Source organism: Ruditapes philippinarum, unplaced genomic scaffold (genome assembly GCF_026571515.1).
Source record: "Ruditapes philippinarum isolate M1 unplaced genomic scaffold, ASM2657151v2 ctg5214_1_1_1_1, whole genome shotgun sequence".
Classification (NCBI taxonomy): domain Eukaryota; kingdom Metazoa; phylum Mollusca; class Bivalvia; order Venerida; family Veneridae; genus Ruditapes; species Ruditapes philippinarum.
In genome coordinates this window covers 30,676-53,307 of record NW_026862440.1, presented here as the reverse complement: position 1 = coordinate 53,307, position 22,632 = coordinate 30,676, and the positions used below count along the sequence as shown (strand labels likewise).

General features: G+C 32.8%; 1 protein-coding gene across 3 annotated transcripts in view; it reads left to right on the top strand.

Annotated features, from left to right (window-relative positions):
• Nucleotides 1–14,924, top strand: part of LOC132719075 (uncharacterized) — a 34,919-nt gene extending 19,995 nt beyond the window's left edge. For all 3 annotated transcript variants that reach the window (XM_060702815.1, XM_060702817.1, XM_060702818.1), the window contains exons 2-3: nucleotides 9,484–9,821; nucleotides 12,919–14,924. In XM_060702815.1, the coding sequence (XP_060558798.1) occupies nucleotides 9,493–9,821; nucleotides 12,919–14,278 (1,689 nt within the window). In that variant the 5' untranslated portion in view covers nucleotides 9,484–9,492 and the 3' untranslated portion in view covers nucleotides 14,279–14,924. The remainder of the gene's footprint in view (nucleotides 1–9,483; nucleotides 9,822–12,918) is intronic.
• The last annotated feature ends 7,708 nt before the right edge of the window (nucleotides 14,925–22,632 follow it).

Below are 22,632 nucleotides of genomic sequence, written 5' to 3'. Positions count from 1 at the left end.
CACACTTGTTCTCTGTGATTATCTAAGATGATTGGTACAAGTCCCATAACTCTGATTGCTTTTTTACATAATTATGCCCCTTTTTCGACTTAGAAATTCTTGGTTAAGTTTTTGCGTGTAAGCTGGTATCTCTGTAACTACTGAAGGGAATGGATTGAAACTTCACACACTTGTTTTCTGTGATTATCTAAGATGATTGGCACAAGTCCCATAGCTCTGATTTGCTTTTTTACATAATAATGCCCCTTTTTCGACTTAGAAATTCTTGGTTAAGTTTTTGCGTGTAAGCTGGTATCTCCATAACTACTGAAGGGAATGGATTGAAACTTCACACACTTGTTTTCTGTGATTATCTTAGATGATTGGCACAAGTCCCATAACTCTGATTTGCTTTTTTACATAATAATGCCCCTTTTTCGACTTAGAAATTCTTGGTTAAGTTTTTGTGTGTAAGCTTGTATCTCCACAACTACTGAAGGGAATGTATTGAAACTTGAAGGGTTTGTACCTTTTCGGACAATTTTATGTATTCATATAGGTAAGCATTATTATACTCAATGAAACACCCTTGTGACAAATTTTCGAATAGTCGAGCGTTACTGTCCTCCGACAGTTCTTGTTACCTACAAGGTCAATGTGACCTCGCCCTTTGACCCCTTAACCCCAATATCAATAGGGGTCATCTGCTGGTCATGACCAATCACCATACCAAGTTTGAAGTTCCTAGGCCTAAGGGTTCTTTAATTATTGATCGGAAACCATTTTTACCTAAGAGGTCAATGTGACCTTGACCTTTGACCCCTTGACCCCAAAATCAATAGGGGTCATCTACTAATCATGACCAATCACCATATCAAGTTTGAAGTCCCTAGGCCTAAGGGTTCTTTTCTTATTGATCGGAAACCGTTTTTACCCAAGAGGTCAATGTGACCTTGACCTTTATCCCCTTGACCCCAAAATCAATAGGGGTCATCTACTGATCATGACCAATCGCCATACCAAGTTTGAAGTTCCTAGGCCTAAAAGTTCTTTAGTTATTGATCGGAAACCGTTTTTACCTAAGATGTCAATGTGACCTTGACCTTTGACCCCTTGACCCCAATATCAATAGGGGTCATCTACTGATCATGACCAATCACCATACCAAGTTTGAAGTTCCTAGGCCTTAAAGTTCTTTAGTTATTGATCGGAAACCGTTTTTCCTTACAAGGTCAATTTGACCTTTGACCCCTTGACCCCAAAATCAATAGGGGTCATCTACTGATCATGACCAATCGCCATACCAAGTTTGAAGTTCCTAGGCCTTAAGGTTCTTTAGTTATTGATCGGAAACCGTTTTTCCTTACAAGGTCAATGTGACCTTGACCTTTGACCCCTTGACCCCAAAATCAATAGGGGTCATCTACTGATCATGACCAATCACCATACCAAGTTTGAAGTTCCTAGGCCTTAAGGTTCTTTAGTTATTGATCGGAAACCGTTTTTCCTTACAAGGTCAATGTGACCTTGACCTTTGACCCCTTGACCCCAAAATCTTAAGGGGTCATCTACTGGTCATGACCAATCACCATACCAAGTTTGAAGTTCCTAGGACTAAGGGTTCTTTAGTTATAACTCGGAAACCATTTGGTCTACGGACCGACGGACCGACAAGTGCAAAGCAATATACCCCCTTTTCTTCGAAATGGGGGCATAATTATTACTTGAGATATTCAATTGAAACTTATAATACTTATTGATAGTAACAAGCTACATCAGATTGACAAGTTGGATAATTCTGCCTACAATATTGACAGAATTATGCCCCTTTTTAACTTAGAAATTTTGGTTAAAGTTTTTTGTAAAGTCAAATATCTCAATTATTACTTGAGATATTCAATTGAAACTTACAATTCTTATTTATAGTAACAAGCTACATCAGATTGACAAGTTGGATAACTCTGCCTACAATATTGACAGAATTATGCCCCTTTTTAACTTAGAAATTTTGGTTAAAGTTTTTTGTAAAGTCAAATATCTCAATTATTACTTGAGATATTCAATTGAAACTTACAATACTTATTTATAGTAACAAGCTACATCAGATTGACAAGTTGGATAACTCTGCCTACAATATTGACAGAATTATTCCCCTTTTTAACTTAGAAATTTTGGTTAAAGTTTTTTGTAAAGTCAAATATCTCAATTATTGCTTGAGATATTCAATTGAAATTTAAAATACTTTTTTATAGTAACAATGTACATCAGTTTGCAAAATTGCATAACTCTGCCTGCAATATTTGCAGAATTATTTGCCCCTTTGAAACTTAGAAATTTTGGTTAAAGGTTAAAGGTCTTCAAATATATTTACTTGAAACTTTACACATGCACTTAGGGTCATAATTGGAGGGTCATAATTGTATGTCACTGACCAAGTTCCATAACTCTATCTTGCATTAAGGCTGATTCATATCCCCTTTTCTACTTAGTCTCTTGGTTAATGTTTACATGCAAGTTTTACATATCTCAATAACTATTAAAGATATTTATTTAAAACTTCACATATGCATTTAGGGTCATAATTGTAGGCCACTGACAAAGATCCATAATTCTATCTTGCATTTAAGCTGATTTTTCTCCCCTTTTTCAACTTAGAAATTAATGGTAAAGTTTTGCTTGTAAGCTGTTATCTCAATAACTACTGAAGGGTTTGTGCCTTTTTTGGGACAATTTTATGCATTCATAATAATAAAGCAGTTATTTACTTGATAAAACATCTTAATAACAAGCCTTTGTACCTTTTCAAATTTATGTATTCATAGGTAATTAGTATTATTATACTCAATAAAACACACTCGTGACATTACCTTCCGAATAGTCAAGCCAATACTGTATAATTAGACTCTCTCTAAGGCCTATAACATGAATTTATAAAAAAAAAAATTAGCCCTTTTGTGAACTTAAAAAATTTAACATTATCAAGGCTCTTTTACTATCAAGCACTTAGAATAGTCCTACCGACAGCTCTTGTTTATTCAAATCTTTCCAACAGCATTTTAAAAAGAAACATACGTTACCATTGTTTAAGAGCTGATCCATTCAAGGAAGACTCCAAACAAGAAATGAAATTAACATGATTGTGTGTAACTCTGATATATTAACCACAAATTATTGCGGGTTATACGCTCTTGCGTCATTTTTCAACCCACTTTCAGTGTAAAAATGAAACATACGTTACAGAAACATACGTTACGAACTTTTTATTTAGTAATTTTATGAAAAGGGAAATTGAAGTCAGAAAACACGTATAACAGTAACATTAACTTCATTTTTACATTTAAGTAAGTAAATTTTATTAACTTTGTTCGAGTTTTAACTTGTTTAAGTAACCAAAGTGAAACAAACGTTACTTTTATCAAACAAATTTTATATTGTTTACACATGCAAATATAAAAACATAAAATCACATTTATATGACAATAGAATGATGTACATTTGATTCCTAAATAAAAAAAGTCGATTTTACATGTAAGTTTCAATTCTGTGATAAAGTTCATAAATGAGCCAGTGTGAAGCATGCGTTACTCCAACTTAAAATTCCACAATTTTTGAAAATTAAAGGTAATTTATTTAGTTGGGATTATCATGTCTGTTAGTAAGGGTAACCTTGTATTAAATGTAAGAAGATACAAAAGTGATTTTGCAAAGGAAAGATATTTTCATTATATGTTGATGTACCAGCAGAAATGTTAAAAATATATAATAAGCTTGAAGTTCTCAACAACAACAAATTCATTGCTGCAAAGAGTTTACTGGCTGTATTTCATTCTATGTATAATAATGTTAAAATAATATCCAAAAATATAAATTATTTTACAAAAGATAAAATTGTTTTCGTAACCTTTACTTGTATTTGAATAATATGAAACATATGTGACATGTTGTATGGGGATAAATATAGAACTGTTTAGCAATAAATTTTCCAAATATAAAGAAAGTGGAAGTTTGAATGTTTTGAAAAAAGGTTTTAAATACAACATTTGTGTATGCATTTGACCTCTCATATATTATATATGATATATATCCTTTGAATGAAGACATAAAATAATCATTTCCAAAATTGACTCTTTGCTTTCTATGAATATTTAACTTTGAAGAAATTAACTGAAAATTAGCAAGGTACTTTAAACTTCCTTGAATTTCCCTGGGTTAGAAAGTCCCTCTAGATAGAGAATTAAATTTTACAGATTTTGATATCTTTTACAGACTTTTGTTATTTATATGCAGCCAATATGTTACATTTTTAGATATGAAATCTAGTTACCAAGGAAATACAGTGTCATTACCGAAATAAATGCCATCCTGTTATATTATAGTTTCTTGTTGAAAATATTTCTGGCAAACTTGCAAAATACCCTAAACTTTTACTTCAGCGATAAAAAATGACACAATGACAACATCAAATTTTTTATATTTTGTGCCAGGACCAACCCCAAATGCTTTATTTTATTGAGAATGGGCGATATATAATATTAGCATTAGACATAATAGGCACTCAATAAATCTTTTTAAAATACTATCAAATGTATTCTTTTAAAATCAGGAGTTACTGTAATTATCTCCCGCATTCAATAATTGTGGTTGAAAGTTACACGCTTTACCATAATATTTAACAAAAAGTTTTATTGAACAACTTTTTAAGAAAAAAATGTTCGTATTTTTAAGTTATTGAGTACTTTTGAAATAATTGGATTGTCACACGTTGACGTCAATTCCATGAGTGACGTTAACGGGAGACATAAACATGGTAGAGTCAGTTAATAATTTCTTTGTAATTTATGTGTAAAGAAAGGCATGTAGACATTCTAGACGCCATAGCAAAGTCATAAACAAGATATCAATTTGACGTCAATGTTTTTTTGATGTTTACAAATGTTTTATTTGTCATTTGTACAAATTGTTTTTGAAAATATCAGTTACAACTTTAGATTTTCATTTTGCCATTTTTGTGTCGCCTCTACGGAGTAGTGGCGACATATAGGGATCACTTCTCCGTCGTCTGTCTGTCCGTCTGTCTGTCTGTCTGTCCATCTGTCTGTCCGTCTGTCTGTCACAAAACTTGTCCGGACTACCCCTCATAAACTACTGGTGCAATTTCATCCAAACTTTACAGGAATGATCAGTACCAAGTCTAGTTGTGCATATTGTTAGCATTTTCCGCTTCAATGATTTTTGTCAGAGTTATGGCCCTTTAATAATTTTTAATTTTAAAGTTTGTCCGGACTACTTCTCTTATACCACTAATGCAATTTCAATGAAACTTTACAGGATTGATCTGTAGCTCAAGTCCTTGCGCATATTGCAAGGGTTTTCCGGTTGAATGATTTTTGGCCGAGTTATGGCCCTTTGATAAAAAGGTGTTTTTTTCTGTGTGTTGCCAGATACACAATAGCTTGTCCGGACTACTCCTCATAAACTACTGGTGCAATTTCATCCAAACTTTACAGGAATGATCAGTACCAAGTCTAGTTGTGCATATTGTCAGCATTTTCCGGTTCAATGATTTTTGTCAGAGTTATTGCCCTTTAATAATTTTTATTTTTAAAGTTTGTCCGGACTAGTTCTCTTATACCACTTATGCAATTTCAATGAAACTTTACAGGATTGATCTGTAGCTCAAGTCCTTGCGCATATTGCACGGGTTTTCCGGTTGAATGATTTTTGGCTGAGTTATGGCCCTTTGATAAAAAGGTGTTTTTTCTGTGTGTTGCCAGATACACAAAAGCTTGTCCGGACTACTCCTCATAAACTACTGGTGCAATTTCATCCAAACTTTACAGGAATGATCAGTACCAAGTCTAGTTGTGCATATTGTCAGCATTTTCCGGTTCAATGATTTTTGTCAGAGTTATTGCCCTTTAATAATTTTTATTTTTAAAGTTTGTCCGGACTAGTTCTCTTATACCACTTATGCAATTTCAATGAAACTTTACAGGATTGATCTGTAGCTCAAGTCCTTGCGCATATTGCACGGGTTTTCCGGTTGAATGATTTTTGGCTGAGTTATGGCCCTTTGATAAAAAGGTGTTTTTTTCTGTGTGTTGCCAGATACACAAAAGCTTGTCCGGACTACTCCTCATAAGCTACTGGTGCAATTTTATCCAAACTTTACATGATTGATCAGTACTTAGTCTAGTAGTGCACTTTCCGTCTGTCTGTCCGTCTGTCACAAAATTTGTCCCAACATGAAATTGGCCATTATGAGGCGACACATGTGATTACTGATCGCTCTTGTCTATATGATATGTGGTCCGATGCGTTACACAAATATATAATTTTGACAGTAATGAAAATGAAAGGCCTCGCCTTTTCTATATTCAGGGATATCAACTTTAAATCATTATTATTAAAGTGACTTTGTAATTCATTAATAAATGAGCTCCACTGAGATCAAAAGCGTAAAAAACCATAAAATTTGAAATTGTAACATAAATCAGATGAAAAAGAAATTAAAGGAAGATAAATAAATATGCTCAAACTTAAATTAGATATCGATTTTTAGCTCGACAATTCGATAAGAATAAGTAGAGCTATTGCAGTCACCCGAGCGTCGGCGTAACCACTTATGTTAAAGTTTTTGTAATAGTTCAAATATTTTCAACGTTCATAGACATATGGCTTTGAAACTTTGCACACTTGTTTACCATCATGACTCCAACCTGTAAACAGGAGGAGGTAACTCTATCAAGCATTTTGACAGAATTATGCCCCTTTTTCGACTTAGAATTTACGTTAAAGTTTTTGTAATAGTTCAAATATTTTCAAAGTCCATTGACATATGGCTTTGAAACTTTGCACACTTGTTCAACATTATGATCCCAACCTGTAAACAGGAGGAGGTAACTCTATCAAGCATTTTGACAGAATTATGCCCCTTTTTCGACTTAGAATTTACGTTAAAGTTTTTGTAATAGTTCAAATATTTTCAAAGTCCATTGACATATGGTTTTGAAACTTTGGACACTTGTTCACCATCATGACCCCAACCTGGAAACAGGTGGAGGTAACTCTATCAAGCATTTTGACAGAATTATGCCCCTTTTTCGACTTAGAATGATCCCAACCTGTAAACAGGAGGAGGTAACTCTATCAAGCATTTTGACAGAATTATGCCCCTTTTTCGACTTAGAATTTACGTTAAAGTTTTTGTAATAGTTCAAATATTTTCAAAGTCCATTGACATATGGTTTTGAAACTTTGGACACTTGTTCACCATCATGACCCCAACCTGTAAACAGGAGGAGGTAACTCTATCAAGCATTTTTTTTACTATCAAGCACTAAGAATAGTCGAGCGTTGCTTTCCTACCGACAGCTCTTGTTTTGTTGTGCGATTCTATGCCGATTTGAGCGATAAGCATTGCAACACGTTTCATTTTTGGGCCATTTTGCTTCATCAAATTTGGTATTCTGGAAAAAAGGGATGAGAGAATGATGTGAAATATTAGTCCAGATCTTGATAAAATGATACACAAAGCTCGGTAAAATATTCCAGTCATTTTATGTCATAAATCAATTATAGTTGAGCCCCGTTAAATGTAAAGATGTGGAAAATACTATTCGCATGCTTTATTATGCCCCCCTTTGAAGAAGAGGGGGTAAATTGTTTTGCTAATGTCGGTCTGTCTGTCTGTCCGTCGGTCTGTCCGTCGGTAGACCACATGGTTTCCGCTGATTATCTTGAAAAGTATTTATCACAAAGTCTTCATATTTCACATAGTGATTGGTCATAACTAGTAGATGACCCCTATTGATTTTGGGGTCACTAAGTCAAGGTCACAGGGGCCTTAAATGTCAAAAGGGTTTCCGCTGATTATCTTGAAAAGTATTCATCACAAAGTCTTCATATTTCACCTAGTTATTGGTCATAAGTAGTAGATGACCTCTAACGATTTAGGGGTCATTACGTCAAAGGTCAATGTCACATGGGCCTTAAATTTCAAAATGGTTTCTGTTGATTTTTCCATAATTGAACACTTCCATGTACCCATTTTTGGCAAGTTTCTGTAATAAAATTACCAATTATGTGAGTCAATTGCTAGAAAGGGGGGTATATGTGTCGTTCGACATTCTTGTTTTAGAAGGTTGGTTAACAAAATATCAGTTCATAATTTAAGTTTGTTTGTTTGTTTGATTGGGGATTTATGTCACATCGACACAGTATAGGTCATATCGCGACGTTCCAGCTTTACTGGTGGCCCTCCGTGCATTATTTCGGGCACGAACGGGCACCTGAGTAGAACCACCGACGTTCCGTCAGCTAACTGGATAGCTTCCTCACATGAAAGAATCCAAGTCCCTGTCTGGATTCGAACCCACAGCGGTGAGGGGCAAGTGGTTTGAAGTCAACGACCTTAACCACTCGGCCAGGGACGCCCCACATAATTTAAGTAATAAATATGTAATAACAAGGCTGCCGATTTTCGCGGATTCGTGGAAATCGGTGGATTTCGTGAGCTCCTGGATCATTTTTGAGATCGATGTAAATTCGACAAAGACAATAAATTCATTCGTCATATTTTATACAGTACCCAAAAACCGGCACGCTTCGGCTTTTATCGTTATGCTAGCCACCTATGGTACGTCTGTAAGCGCTTTTCTCATTGGTCAAATCGAGTCTTTTACGGCATTCTATTTTAGAATAACCAATCAAATTACAGTTTACATTGTCGCTCTTGTCTGTTGTCAAAATGCGTCAAAATGTCGGATATTTGTTTTCAGGGCTGATGAAAACCTGAAGTCCAACTAAAGTTTCTCTGAATGGCTTTAAAGGCAACCAAGGAAGTCAAATTTAGAGTCCAGGAAATTGATTTTAGGGCATACCAAATCATCAGAATCCAAGAGCTTCCAGGGGCTTCGTCCCCTGGGCCCCTACCAGGGCTCTGCCCTGGGGCCTCAAAGGGGGCTTGCGCAGCCCGCTTGCGCAGCCCGCTTGACCCCCGCGTATTTTCCTCTGATTTTGCAATTTCCTGTTGGCAGCCCTGTTATAACCGACTTTTTGTTTAAGAAATGATATATCCCAAACAGTTATTTTATCACTCAATAACATCACTGTTCGGAGTTTGGATGCGACAAATTATATCACGAGGGCTTAGCCCCCGAGTGATATAATGATGCGCATCCGAACGACAAACAGTGTTGTTATAAAGCGATAAAATCAAATTTGGATATATTATTTCGATTCTAACACAACATCAACAAATAAATGCTGCCGTACCTGATATTAAGATAAATTGCGCCTGATTTGATTCCGTACTTATTTTCATATATTTACGTTATATGATTGTATAATTATTACATCACATATCTAAATATAGAACGTCAACTGTTACTTTATTGCATAATAACACACACTTTCGGTTATTCTATATTCAATAGTGAAAAATGCGGGTCGTGTTAGAATTTCCAGTATTCACACACATGTTGTTATATTTATTTCATACAGGATTGTAAAATGGCTGAAGGAGGTGGAACACAGTTATTGAAAGATGGTTCTGATGCTGACTTTGATCTCACATGCACACCTTGTGGAGAAGACAATATAAGAGAAGAGGCTATCAAATATTGTCCTGAATGCCAGGAGTACCTTTGTGTCACTTGTAATCAGCATCATGGTCGGCTAAAAGCTACAAAGAGGCATGTAGTTGTTGATAAGGATGCTGCCAAACAATGCTTAGTTGTTGCCAAGGCCAAATGCCATTACCACCCAGATCGTGACATTGAAATGTACTGCAAAACACATGATATGGTTTATTGTGTTATGTGCATTGCTACAGAACATAGGTATAGTTTCATATTAGACATTTAAAAAAAAAAAAAAAAACTACAAAAACAGGTATAATCCAACCAACCTTAGAAAATCAGAAATCAAAAAACGTGAAAACCCCGGGCACCAAGAAAACATACAGGGAGGCCGTGATCAACGGGGAACCAAAGAATCTGAAAACAATCAACTGCTACAAAAAATGGACATAGTGTTACAAGAAATAAAGGAAATCGCAATGATAACAACAAAGCAAAATCACGAAGGTTCAAAAAATTCCAGACACGAAATCAATATAAAAAATATAAAAAGCGGAAAAGTCAGATACAACAAGGTAAAAAAACAGTGTTGAACTTATCATCACGCCCAATGTCAGAAACTGAACTGATAGTGCTTGGAAAAGGGTTAGGATTTTGTCCACGATATAATTCGCATGATAAGGTTCGATTAGCGGAAGAAGTTTTTCATTTTTCAAGACGTTTAAGACTAAAAGAATACTTCAACGATTTGTATAAAAATGATAACAACGAAAGCGATGATAATAACCAAAAAGAAGAATATCAAAATTTGCCGTTCTATAATAAAACATCATCTACCTTTACCCCACCTAGCGGGAGAGACATTTATTTGGATTTTTATATTGAGGCTATAAGTAATGAAATTATGCACTCTTCTAAACAAAAACGGTTTCGTCCTAATATATCCAAACAAGAACTCCAGTCGCTTAAAGACCTATCTCGTGATACAAATATTATTATCAAAAAGGCAGACAAATCCAATACCATCGTTATAATGGACAAACAGAAGTACATCGACGAAGTGAATCGACAACTGAACGATGAGCGATATTACAAAAAAGTAGAAAAGGAACAACATAATTTGACTAAGTTAAAAATAGAAGAATGTGTAAATGAAATACAGGAAAATAATGTAAGCATTACTAAACAATTTGACATGTTCCTGTCTACTATTCGTACACCTCAATTTTACATTTTACCGAAAACGCATAAATCATATGATGAGAAACTTCCTCTTGGACACCCTGGTCGTCCCATTGTTTCAGCATGTAGCTCCAGTACTGAGAACATAGCGAAATACCTAGACTTTATTTTAAATCCTTATATGCAAAGTTTGCCTTCCTATATCAAGGATACCACCGACTTCATAAATAAGGTTCGTAATCTTAAATTAAACAAAGACACCTATCTAGTTACCCTTGATGTTTCATCATTATACACAAATATCCCTCATAATGAAGGTATTGAATCTTGTATATATTTTTTACAGAAAGATAAAGGAAACAATAACATCAAAGCTAATGATATAAGGAAATTGTTAAATATTGTTTTACATAATAATTGCTTTGAGTTTAACGATCAGAGTTTTTTACAAACCATGGGCACAGCAATGGGAAGCCCTATGGCACCTTCTTATGCTTCATTATTCATGGGTAGACTAGAAGAGCAATTTCTTAACTCTACTTATGTAAAACCTGATGTCTGGTTACGTTTCCTAGATGATATTTTTATGATTTGGAATGATTCTTTGGAAACGCTTAACTTTTTTATAGATTCCTTAAATAGTTTCCACCCGAATATTAAATTCACTTACAATATTTTCTAAAAGTTCGGTACCTTTTCTTGATGTTTCTGTATCTAAAGACGTAACAGGAAAAATTGTTACCGATATATTTTGCAAACCTACAAATATGCATTTGTATTTAGATTTTACATCCTCTCATCCTTTATCATGTAAGCGTGGTATCCCGTTTAGTCAAGCTAAACGTTATAGACGTGTCATTTCCGATGACGGTACTTTTAAGCAGTCTTTAGATACGTTAAATAGATATTTTTCTGATAGAAATTATCCTAAATCTATTATTGAGAAAGCGTTTTTCTAAAATTGAAGGCATGTCCCAAAATGATGCTCTAAGTCCTGTCGTTAAAAATACTAGTTCAATAATACCTTTTACTGTATGTTTTAATACATCTCTGCCTAATATTGGTGAAATCTTTAAATAAATATTGGGATCTATTACTTTTGTCTGATAAGGTAAGCGTTAAAATATACATAACAAGTTCAAACCTATTTTAGCATATAGACGTCCTAAAAACATTCGAGATTATCTTATTAGAAGTGCTTTACTTGATCGCACATTTTTATCTAGCCAATGTTTACGAAGTAGATGTTCACATTGTAACAATATAATTGTTGGTTCCCAATTTAATAGCGCATAACAGGTAGTTCTTTTGATTTACACAATGATGTTAATTGTACTACGCGTAATGTAATTTACCTCATTACATGTAAAGGCTGTAAAAAGCAATACGTAGGTCAGACTAATCAAAATGTATCATGCAGAATGAATAAACATAGATTTGATATAAGAAATTGTGACGTTAATCCAGTTTCACATGTTGCGATCCATTTCGGATCAAACGATAATAAGTGTTCATTGTCAGATTTTCATTTTTACCTATAGAAATTATAGATCAACAACATGGACCGGTTATGTAAAGAATCTTTTTGGATCCATAAATTAAATACTATGATTCCAAATGGACTAAATAATAAAGTATTGTTTGATTTATAATAGGTTACATGAATATTAATATGTTTGTCTATTATCTTATTTTTATTAACACTGTCTAATAGACATCTGTATCACTGTTGATCCATTTTAATTCATGTACCAGCTTTATTTATAGCATAAATATTTGTTTCTACATGTTATCATAGTTTTGCCGCTAAACGCCATAACGTTTTTCGCGCGTTTAACGCGTGTTCCGTTATGACGTCGCTTCCGGTAATTTTATTATGTTTTGCACTGATGAAGGCATATAGCCGAAACGTTTGCAATTAAATTAAATTACTAAATGTTCGTGTTTGTGTGGCTTGTCTGATTATATTAGACATTTGGTATTATTATATGCAAATTTAGATAAAATAAGTAGTAGTTTAAGTTTTTGTCAAACTAATATAGTTATTTTCTACAACTTCAATCATTTATGATTATTATGCATTGATTACAACTTGCATGTTTCATAGACATTACGTTATTTAAAATAACTACAAAACTAAATTATAAATCATTTAATAATCATTTTCTTATTCAAGAGTGTGTGAGGGCGTTAACAAAATAGAGGCCGTGTCTAAATCTTGTGTAAATCAGACAGAGATTCAACAATTGTTAGACGAAACAAAGAAGGTAAAAGACGTCTTGAGTGCCACGGTAAACAAACAAAATGATAATCTTACAACCATTGATAAGCAGAGGGAGGTAATTCAAGAAAAACTAGACAGTACTGAAATGAAATTGATAGAGCAAATCCGTCAAATAAAGATAAGGACAGAAGATTGTTTAAATGAGAAGCATGCCACTTTGAAGGAAAAACTCGATTTGAGCATCGACCAAACTTCTTGCAAAATAAAGGAGTTGACAGAAAATGAGGGACAGCTGCAAATAACTGGTAACCTTGATATAGAGCAACAATTTGTTCACATGAAATTGATGAGGAAAGCTGCTACAGACTCCTTCAATTTACAAACAAGTATTACATCTGATGGTACATTGTCCTTATATTACACAAGTGATACAAAATTGGATAGTTTGGTCATGGCAGCCAATGCTTTAGGTCAGGTGATATCAGACGATGGAGGCAAGAAAGGTTCTGAACCAAAACACTACAGAATAAAGTCGAAGAGAGAAATCAATGTGAAAATGGACAACGATGCATCGCAATGTAGAATAATCGATATATGCCAGCTCCCTGAAAAGCATATCCTTGTTGCTGACAGAGGAAATAATAAAATAAAAGAACTAAACGTAGACTACCTTATAATAAATGTTTGTGACATTGAAGCTTCACCTAGAGGTATATGTTTCATCAGTAAAAATGAAATAGCTGTAAAGATGGCTAACAACAAAGTCCAGTTTATATCAACTAAATTCTCAAATCTTACCAAGACAAGAATTATTTCAGTAGCAAATGGAGATCTTTACGGAATGATATTTGTTGATGATGGCATATGGCTTTCCGGACCTGGTAGTATTGATATATACAATACAGCAGGGACACTCACAAAAAATATAAATAATAGTGATATATTCAAAAATAACGTTAAATCTCTCTGTGCCCAACATATGGCTGTTTCTGGTGGCATGGTCATTGTAACAGATTTCTCTGAAGGTGCTGTGTGTTTGAACAAGAATGGTACAGTTTTGAGAGAACTTCGAGATCAAAAGCTGGATATGACTCGAGGTGTTTGCGAAGCTGATGATGGCACTGTCTTCTTGTGTGGTTATGGATCCGATAATATTGTGATGTTCAGTAAAGATGGAAAATGTCTTGGCGAGTTGATTGCAGCAGATCCTGATTTGAAGGATCCTATTAATATGCTCTTTGACAAAGTAAACAACAACATTATTGTAACATGTGATGACAATGCAAATATTTATATCATAGAACTGGAATAATAGCATGTTTCAGTATAATCAATCTCGTAAACTCATTCTATATTAGTTAATTCATTTACTTGTGGAAACCCTTGATCACAAAATATTATTCTTTGTATCAAACCATTAATTATAAATATATAAAGGCAAAATACATGTATAACTTGCAAACTAATATACATGGATGCTGTATTTCACTATTTTACTTGAAAACTAATATATCAATTTTTACATTTACAATGTATTCAATTCAGAATTTGATGTTTGTACCCTTATACTGCTGAATTAACGTGATGCATTTTGTTGTGTCCTTAAAAAGTTTAAGAGATTTCAAGATCAAAATTTGAAAATAAATGAGCTACCAGCAGTAGAGTAGTAAAAAGCCTGCTACACTGGTCAAACTACATGGATGTTGACGTATAAATGCTATTCAGTTATGGTTTTAAGATGCTCGGGGGTTAAAATAATAAGTAAAGAGAAAATTTATGTAGAAATGTTCACATTATACTTTTTGCTTGGTTTAAGTATCAAATGCTGATGATTATTCATAAAAACAATGCACATGTATATTTTTGAATACATTCAAGATAAATCATGTAACTCATGAATGTATACATACCATAGATACATATTGTAAAACCGGAATAAATTTTCCTTTTCATTGTGATCACCCGTAATGCTATTTGATAAAACAATTATGCTGTTATAAAAACAACAAATTTCCTACCACACTCCATTCCAACATGTCTCATTGCCTTTGATGAAACACAATTGTGGCAATTCATTCAAGCCTATAATACTAAATATTGGCAAAGTCAAGTTATTTTTAGTCACCAACAAGGTCATACTATACATCAAATATGTATAAAAAAAATGAAATGTGTTGATTCCTCTGTCTTTATAAACAAATGTCACCAAGTGATGGGTCATTTTGAAATGCATTCCAATTTTAAAACAGAATAAGTATTCCAAGTTAAAAATGATCAGATTTGACAATCTTTGATACTTTGATCTTAGCAGAAAATAATAACCCAAAGGCTGGGCAATATACGACCAGATGTAAATTTGTTAATCTTTCAATTAGAGAAGCAAACCAATCAAGAAATTTGTCTGAAAAATGTTTTGATAATCCTTATGATATTATATGTCCTCGAAGGTGGAAGCATTTTCTACTTTTCTTCAAAATGGAGCTAAAAATGTTGATTGGTCTACTTTTAGCGATTTTTAAAAAATACATCTCAATTGTTTTAACCAGTTTGTTTATGCTGATAAACTAAATTGGCTTCATGACCAGCATGATTGGACTTTCTTGTTAAATGCAAGCTGATTGTCGTAAAGAAAAGCCTTGGCTTATTGTGGCAAGTGGTACACATTCTCATCACTGTCCATTTAAAGGTCAACAAATGAAACAAAAACACTTTAAATATCTAATGGTTTTAATAATTTTCTAAAAAATAACATGAAATACAATGAGGAAACAATATAGTCAAGATGAAATCACTATAAAATGTAAATGTCTGTTTTCATCAAAAATAAAAATGCATATTTTCTCCTCTATAGAAATAAGGAATGTCCGCTATAAATTAAAAACAAAATATTAATTTGGTTTCAACTATAAACTATAATCTGGGTGTATATATAGTTCAACCGGTATGGGCTAACAAAGTTTTTTGCCATCAAAACAGAAATTAAAAAGCTTTACAATATCAAATTAAATCTTACATCGTACATGTACCAATTTCTTATACAGTAATCTCCTCTAATAAGTGCAATCTGCCATGGGAGGTAATCACTATGAGGAATTTGACATTGTTCTTTCTTATAGTCTTTTTGTAGTGACAGTTAAAAATTATTAAACACAATTTTACACAACAGCGCAACACAGAACTTTATCAAATAATCTTTATTCATTTAGGTAATGATTTTCTTGAAATAAAGAGAGAAAATTTTATATAATTTTACAAAACTTTCACAAAGATAATTGGAAAACCAAGTAAAAAGTCATTTATTTCACACACAAAAATACAACAGTTATTTGAAACACAAAACAACTGGTATTTTAAATGCATTCATTAAAAGTACATGATGAATTCTTGATGAAAGATATTTTACATGACTTTATTGAAACAAGAGGGCCATGATGGCCCTGAGGTCGCTCACCTGTATATAGGTCCCCCACCCCCCAATGTTGCAGGGCCAATTTAACCCAAGGGCTTTTATTTGCACAAACTCGGTAGACACCCATAAGAAGATGTTTCATGCTAAACATCTAAGCTCTAGCTCATTGGGCTTTTTGAAAGAAGATTTTTTTAAAGATTTTTCTATACACATATAGTTAAAAACAACGACACCCTTGGGGCGGGGCCAATTTTGACCCCAGGGCTTTTATTTGAACAAACTTGGTAGACACCCATTAGAACATGTTTCATGCTAAATATCTTAGCTGTAGCTCTTTTTGGTTCTTTAAAAGAAGATTTTTAAGTTTTTACTATATGTATATAGGGAAAATCAATGACCCCCCGGGGCGGGCCAATTTTGACCCCAGGGCTTTTATTTGAACAAACTTGGTAGACACTCACTAGAAGATGTTTCATGCCAAATATCTAAGCTCTAGCTCTTATGGTTTTTTAAAAGGATTTTTTAAGTTTTTACTATATGTACATATAGGGAAAATCAATGACCCACCGGGGCGGGGCCAATTTTGACCCCAGGGCTTTTATTTGAACAAACTTGGTAGACACTTATTAGAACATGTTTCATGCTAAATATCTTAGCTTTAACTCTTTTGGTTCTTTAAAAGAAGATTTTTTAAGCTTTTACTATATGCATATAGGGAAAATCAATGACCCCCCTGGGGCTGGGCCAATTTTGACCCCAGGGCTTTTATTTGAACAAACTTGGTAGACATCCATTAGAACATGTTTCATGCTAAGTATCTTAGCCATAGCTCTTTGAGTTCTTTAAAAGAAGATTTTTTAAGTTTTTACTATATGCATATAGGGAAAATCTATGACCCCCCGGGGCGGGGCCAAGTTTGACCCCAGGGCTTTTATTTGAACAAACTTGGTAGACACCCATTAGAACATGTTTCATGCTAAATATCTTAGCTGTAGTTCTTTTGGTTCTTTAAAAGAAGATTTTTTAAATTTTTACTATATGTATATAGGGAAAATCAATCACCCCCGGGGCGGGCCAATTTTGACCCCAGGGCTCTTATTTGAACAAACTTGGTAGACACTGGCTAGTAGATGTTTCATGCCAAATATCTAGCTCTTACGCCGGACGAAAAGCGATCACAAAAGCTCACCCTGTCACTTTGTGACAGGTGAGCTAAAAATATAAAAGCATAAGAAAAATAATATAAATTATTTTTAAGAAGCTTAGAAAACAAGTATTTAATGGAAAAGGGAGTACTTCTGCTTAAAATAATTCAAATAATGTTTTGAAACAAAACAATTTCAATTTTATGCTGGAAGATGTTTTCAAATTGAGAAAGAAAAAATCGGTCTTCAATTACAAATTTTATGATGCTAATGTTTTGCTTCAAACACATTCAAACTCTATAGATTTGAAAAGAATAATGTTGGATATATACTTTGGCACAATAAGGAACCATATATGAAAATTAAATGTCCAAGGCTATCATGTGTTAAAATGGTAGATTAAAATCAAATACACAATTATTGTTGATAGCGGACAAGTTTTGAAAAATGGAAATGAAATTCCAATGATACTCATTAAAGTGACATTATGCCCAACCAAGGGTATAATATGTTGAGTGAAAAGGTGAAAGTCAAAATAAGTTAACATTTTGCCATAATGTTTAACACAAAGGATAGATATATGACTCATGTGGACCAAGGAAATTTTTGTAAATAAATCAGAATTTAGTAGTAACATTCATCTGATCAGTGTGGTACAGAGTGCTACAGTCTTTTTATATTTTAGGCAGATTATAATTTTATGCTAAAGATTTTCTAGGATCAATTGTTGGTCAATCATCAGAAAACCCAATCTCTTTAAATTTTGAATTATGTAATCAATTCAGTTTCACTTGACAATAAAAATATGAACATAATGTTACTTTAAGGAGCCAACGTTACATTACAACTGTACCATGTGTGTTGACAAGTGAGACTATATATATGCTGGCCTAGCTTTATAATAACAAGTTATTATTTAATATTCAATAAAAAAGGTTATTTAAGGGGTTTATTTTGGTGGGTTCAATAACAAAATTTCATAAATAAAAACCAGTTCACCAGGACATGTATATAACATATAAAAGTACTATAACACTGTATATGATAACATAAATAGACAAACAAATTGAGCAATAACAAATGGGTAAACATTTCAACAGTTTCCAACTTTTCGCTGCATAGCCTTTTAACAAAATTATAGTTAAACATTAGTATTCAGCACCCTTTATACGTTATTCATGTTATAAATATTGTTATTCTTTCTCTATGAACAAAAGTTGTTTGTAAAAACAAACATGACAAATGTATCTCCTTTCCAAATTTAATATAGATATTAATTCGCTATTACACTAAAACTGTATTATTCTTACATATCAAACAGTTTGGCCAATAAAGATATGAGGATATATATTAAATACTTAGCAAGGGGTTCACCACTAATTTCAAACAGCATGGAAGTATGTACCATGCTTGTAAAAGTGCAGACAGATTTTGTAAGTATACATATTTAGCTCATAGATGAAAAAATAATGTTCATAATGAGTGATGTGGTTTATCTCTCACTGATAAATTTCCTGTATGTTTCACTCATCATCAAAGAATCTACATATCTGACTGTACAGACAAGAAAATATCCAGACATACCAAAGGTTGTTAACATCATACTTTTAGAAGCAGTTAAATATATGGTTTCAAAATGATTACAAAAATACTAAATACACTGTTTTATAAATTGCTGACAAACTAATTCAAAGGATACATAATTACATTATACACAAATTCTTTTTTGTTTCTGTTCATAATTCTGAAAATGTTTATCTGACTTACAACATTAGCCGTCCGTATGACAGCAGGCTTGACTATTCTCATTGCTTGACAGTAAGAAATGGGGCTTAACTAAGCAAGATAATCACAAAGTGAACCGCAATAGTTTTGAAGGTACCAACTTGCACAAAAAAACTTGTGTGAGAAACACCCCAGGGTGCTTTACAAAAGCCCCCCCCCCCAATTCTTCAAATTGTTGAATTAACAATTAGAGATTAAAATAAATGAAGCATTATTAGAAGCTAGATGAATGATTTAATCAGAACAGTTACTGAAAAGTTATTGATTCATTCTTTCTTAAAGGTCATTTTCATGATTAAATACAATCTTCCTATCAAATGAAGCCAAAAATGCATGTTTTATGATAAGGGCTATTGAAAACAATATCAACAGTACTAACTTCTTCACAGTACAATGACTAGTGTAACAACTTCCTAACTTTATGATGAAGAGTGGACACACCTCAAGCAGGGTAGACACCAACTTCCCATCTATCAGAAGTTTATTGTTATGATACTAGTAAAATCTGCCATCATTTTAGTCCCTTGCACAATTTGTATAGATTAAACAGCTTGTACATTTCACTTCCATATACTGCTGACACAGTGTTACACTACCTTATCTTTCATTTATTCCAGCACAGCTACAATAGTGTAGCACTGATGTGACAAATTGCAATGAAAAAGCCATTATATGAATAAAATCAAACACTTAAAGCAAAATTAACCTCCGGGAAATTTATCGAAGTTAAAATAATTATAAAATATAAAACTGCATAATATATTTGTATTGTTCTACATAGTATATGCAAAATTACAATTTGTACATGTATATAAAAAAGAAAAGGTCACTTTACAAGAATAATACACTATAAAATATTGGATATCACAGCTCAGAAAATACATTACAGATCATAGACAGCAAAATAAATACATGTATATGAAATATGAAAGAAAAATAACTACAAATATGAAAAATAAACATATATACACACTTTAAGGCAATTCTTACATCAAAACAAGCCTATTTAATGGTCATTGAAATACACATTATGTACAATAAAGCATTGGCTAAGTAAAATGATCATAACTTTGGAGAAAAGAAAGTTTGATTATTCCCTTATAGTCTACATTGTAGTTTAGGAACATTTGTACAGAAACAGATACCCAAGTGCACAGATGCACATCCCCTTGTTTATTATAACTACGAAAAGTCGGGGGAAAAACCAACTGTACATTACTCATTAAAGAGACTATAGAATCACTTTATGCATTTCTTCTTCTGCATAATTATCTTTGAATAATTTAGTCTTAACATACAATATGATACATAAACTTTTACTTTTCCTCATGTATTCTAAAGTTAACACTGTTACTTTATGTTGGTGACTCATGGGAAGACAGACTATTTCCTGACATTAACTGAGATATAAAAATAAAACATCACCTTTTAAGACACTAAAAAATATCTTTCCCTGCATTGTTGACGTCATCAGTAACAAGAATTTAAATATTTGTTCCATAAAATCATCCGAAAATATCTGTATCTGTTCCTGCTAACAAAGTATTCAAGAAAGAAACATTAAAGCCTAAAGAGTAAAATCTCTAATAATAAAAACAATAATACCAAATTGTAAATATTATGCATGACAGGTCACTGACCTTTTCTTTAATTCATTCTAACATATAGTAATATACATGTGTTCTATAAACTAAGTATTTCCTACCATGTAAATTTTGTACCCTTAAACCTGCCAAATTTCTTAAATGAACTTGTCCAGCTTCAATTTTTGGAACAGTCCATTATCAATTATGGGGATGATAGAATTAAAGTAAGTATGTCAATAGATAAGGCTTGAACAAACTACACAGAAATGCAGACTAGCCTGGCTGAGGCTGGCTCTATTTTGGTAGCAAGGTTTATCAATTTTGGGATCCAGCAAAGTTAGGGGTAAATTAATATTGTACATATTAAACAAAGAACTTTTACAAGTCTATCTATATAGACTTGTTAAAGGTCATGTTCAGAAAGAGAACAAGACTGAATATCTTAAACATATTCAATTGCAGTACAATAAAAAGCAAACACTGCATACAAAAACCCAGATTTTATATCTTAAAGACTGGATAACACTGGCAGAAAAGAACAAATTAAAGGGTAGTAATTTTTGACATTTTGTTATGTAAGTCCACAGACACTTCTAACATCAGTTCTACTAAAGCACAATGTTACAAAGAGGAAGAGTATTCTTATACACTTATTGCAACTTAATAAGGAATGAAATACATGAAATATGGTAAAAAAATTCAAACCAAATTACAATCTGAGCTTTAAAATTTGCATATAATTATGACAAAAAATAGATAAATTTGCATAAATTATCTCGGACAAATAAATTTGGACAAGAAACGATGAAAAATTTGTAATTTAAGGAAAGAGCATAATTTTCAGAAAAAGAAAATTTGACTTTTCTTCCATACTTAAATGGTTATGCGTTTAACAATATTACCTGGTAGATTTGTTATATTTTAATACAAAATAAATGATTTTAAACTGCGTAGTTTGAATAGACCCTAAAGATATCTAATGTGACAAAATGTATGAAAGTTATAAAAATCTGATCTAATCTAAGTTACCCAACACACACATTATACAGTTTTTTATGGACTATTATCTATGACAATGAAATGATATCAAATGAAAATATCAATAAAACAACATAATCACATGAAAAACTTTACATACTCGTATTAACCCCTAGCCTGCTAAATTTAATTCTTTAGACGAGCTTGAACTTAATACGGTCCAATCCATTTTTCATCATATTGAAATGCAACTAAAAATGTCAATAAGACATGGATGCCGGGCATTCCACCTTTTTGTCAATCTAGGACAGTGTAACAACTGCAAAGACTGACAACAGCAAATCTATATCAGTCCCCTTCCCCTAAAAAGGGTAGATACTCATTGAGTATAGAGCTTGGTCAGACTGAATAGATGTGTGGGCTAGGCTGGCTCTATACTGGTAAAAAATGCTAATTACTTTCAATTCCAACAGGTTAAAAGTCAAGACAATTAGCAAACTAAGAAATAACAAGCTATGATTGTACTGTTGAAGTTTGATTCATTTAATGTTAAAAAAAAAAGAAAAAATGATGACTGAAATAAATAAAATAATGAAAAAATTGAATCTACTCAGAAAGGTTAAATTACATTATTTAATCACCACCTTTCTCTCATATAAGACTATTTAACAGTTATACAAAAAATTTTTGTTTTTTTTTAAAAAAAAAATCTCCAAATAAAATCTCAGAGATTACCTGTATTATCAAGTTGAAGTTTTTTTTT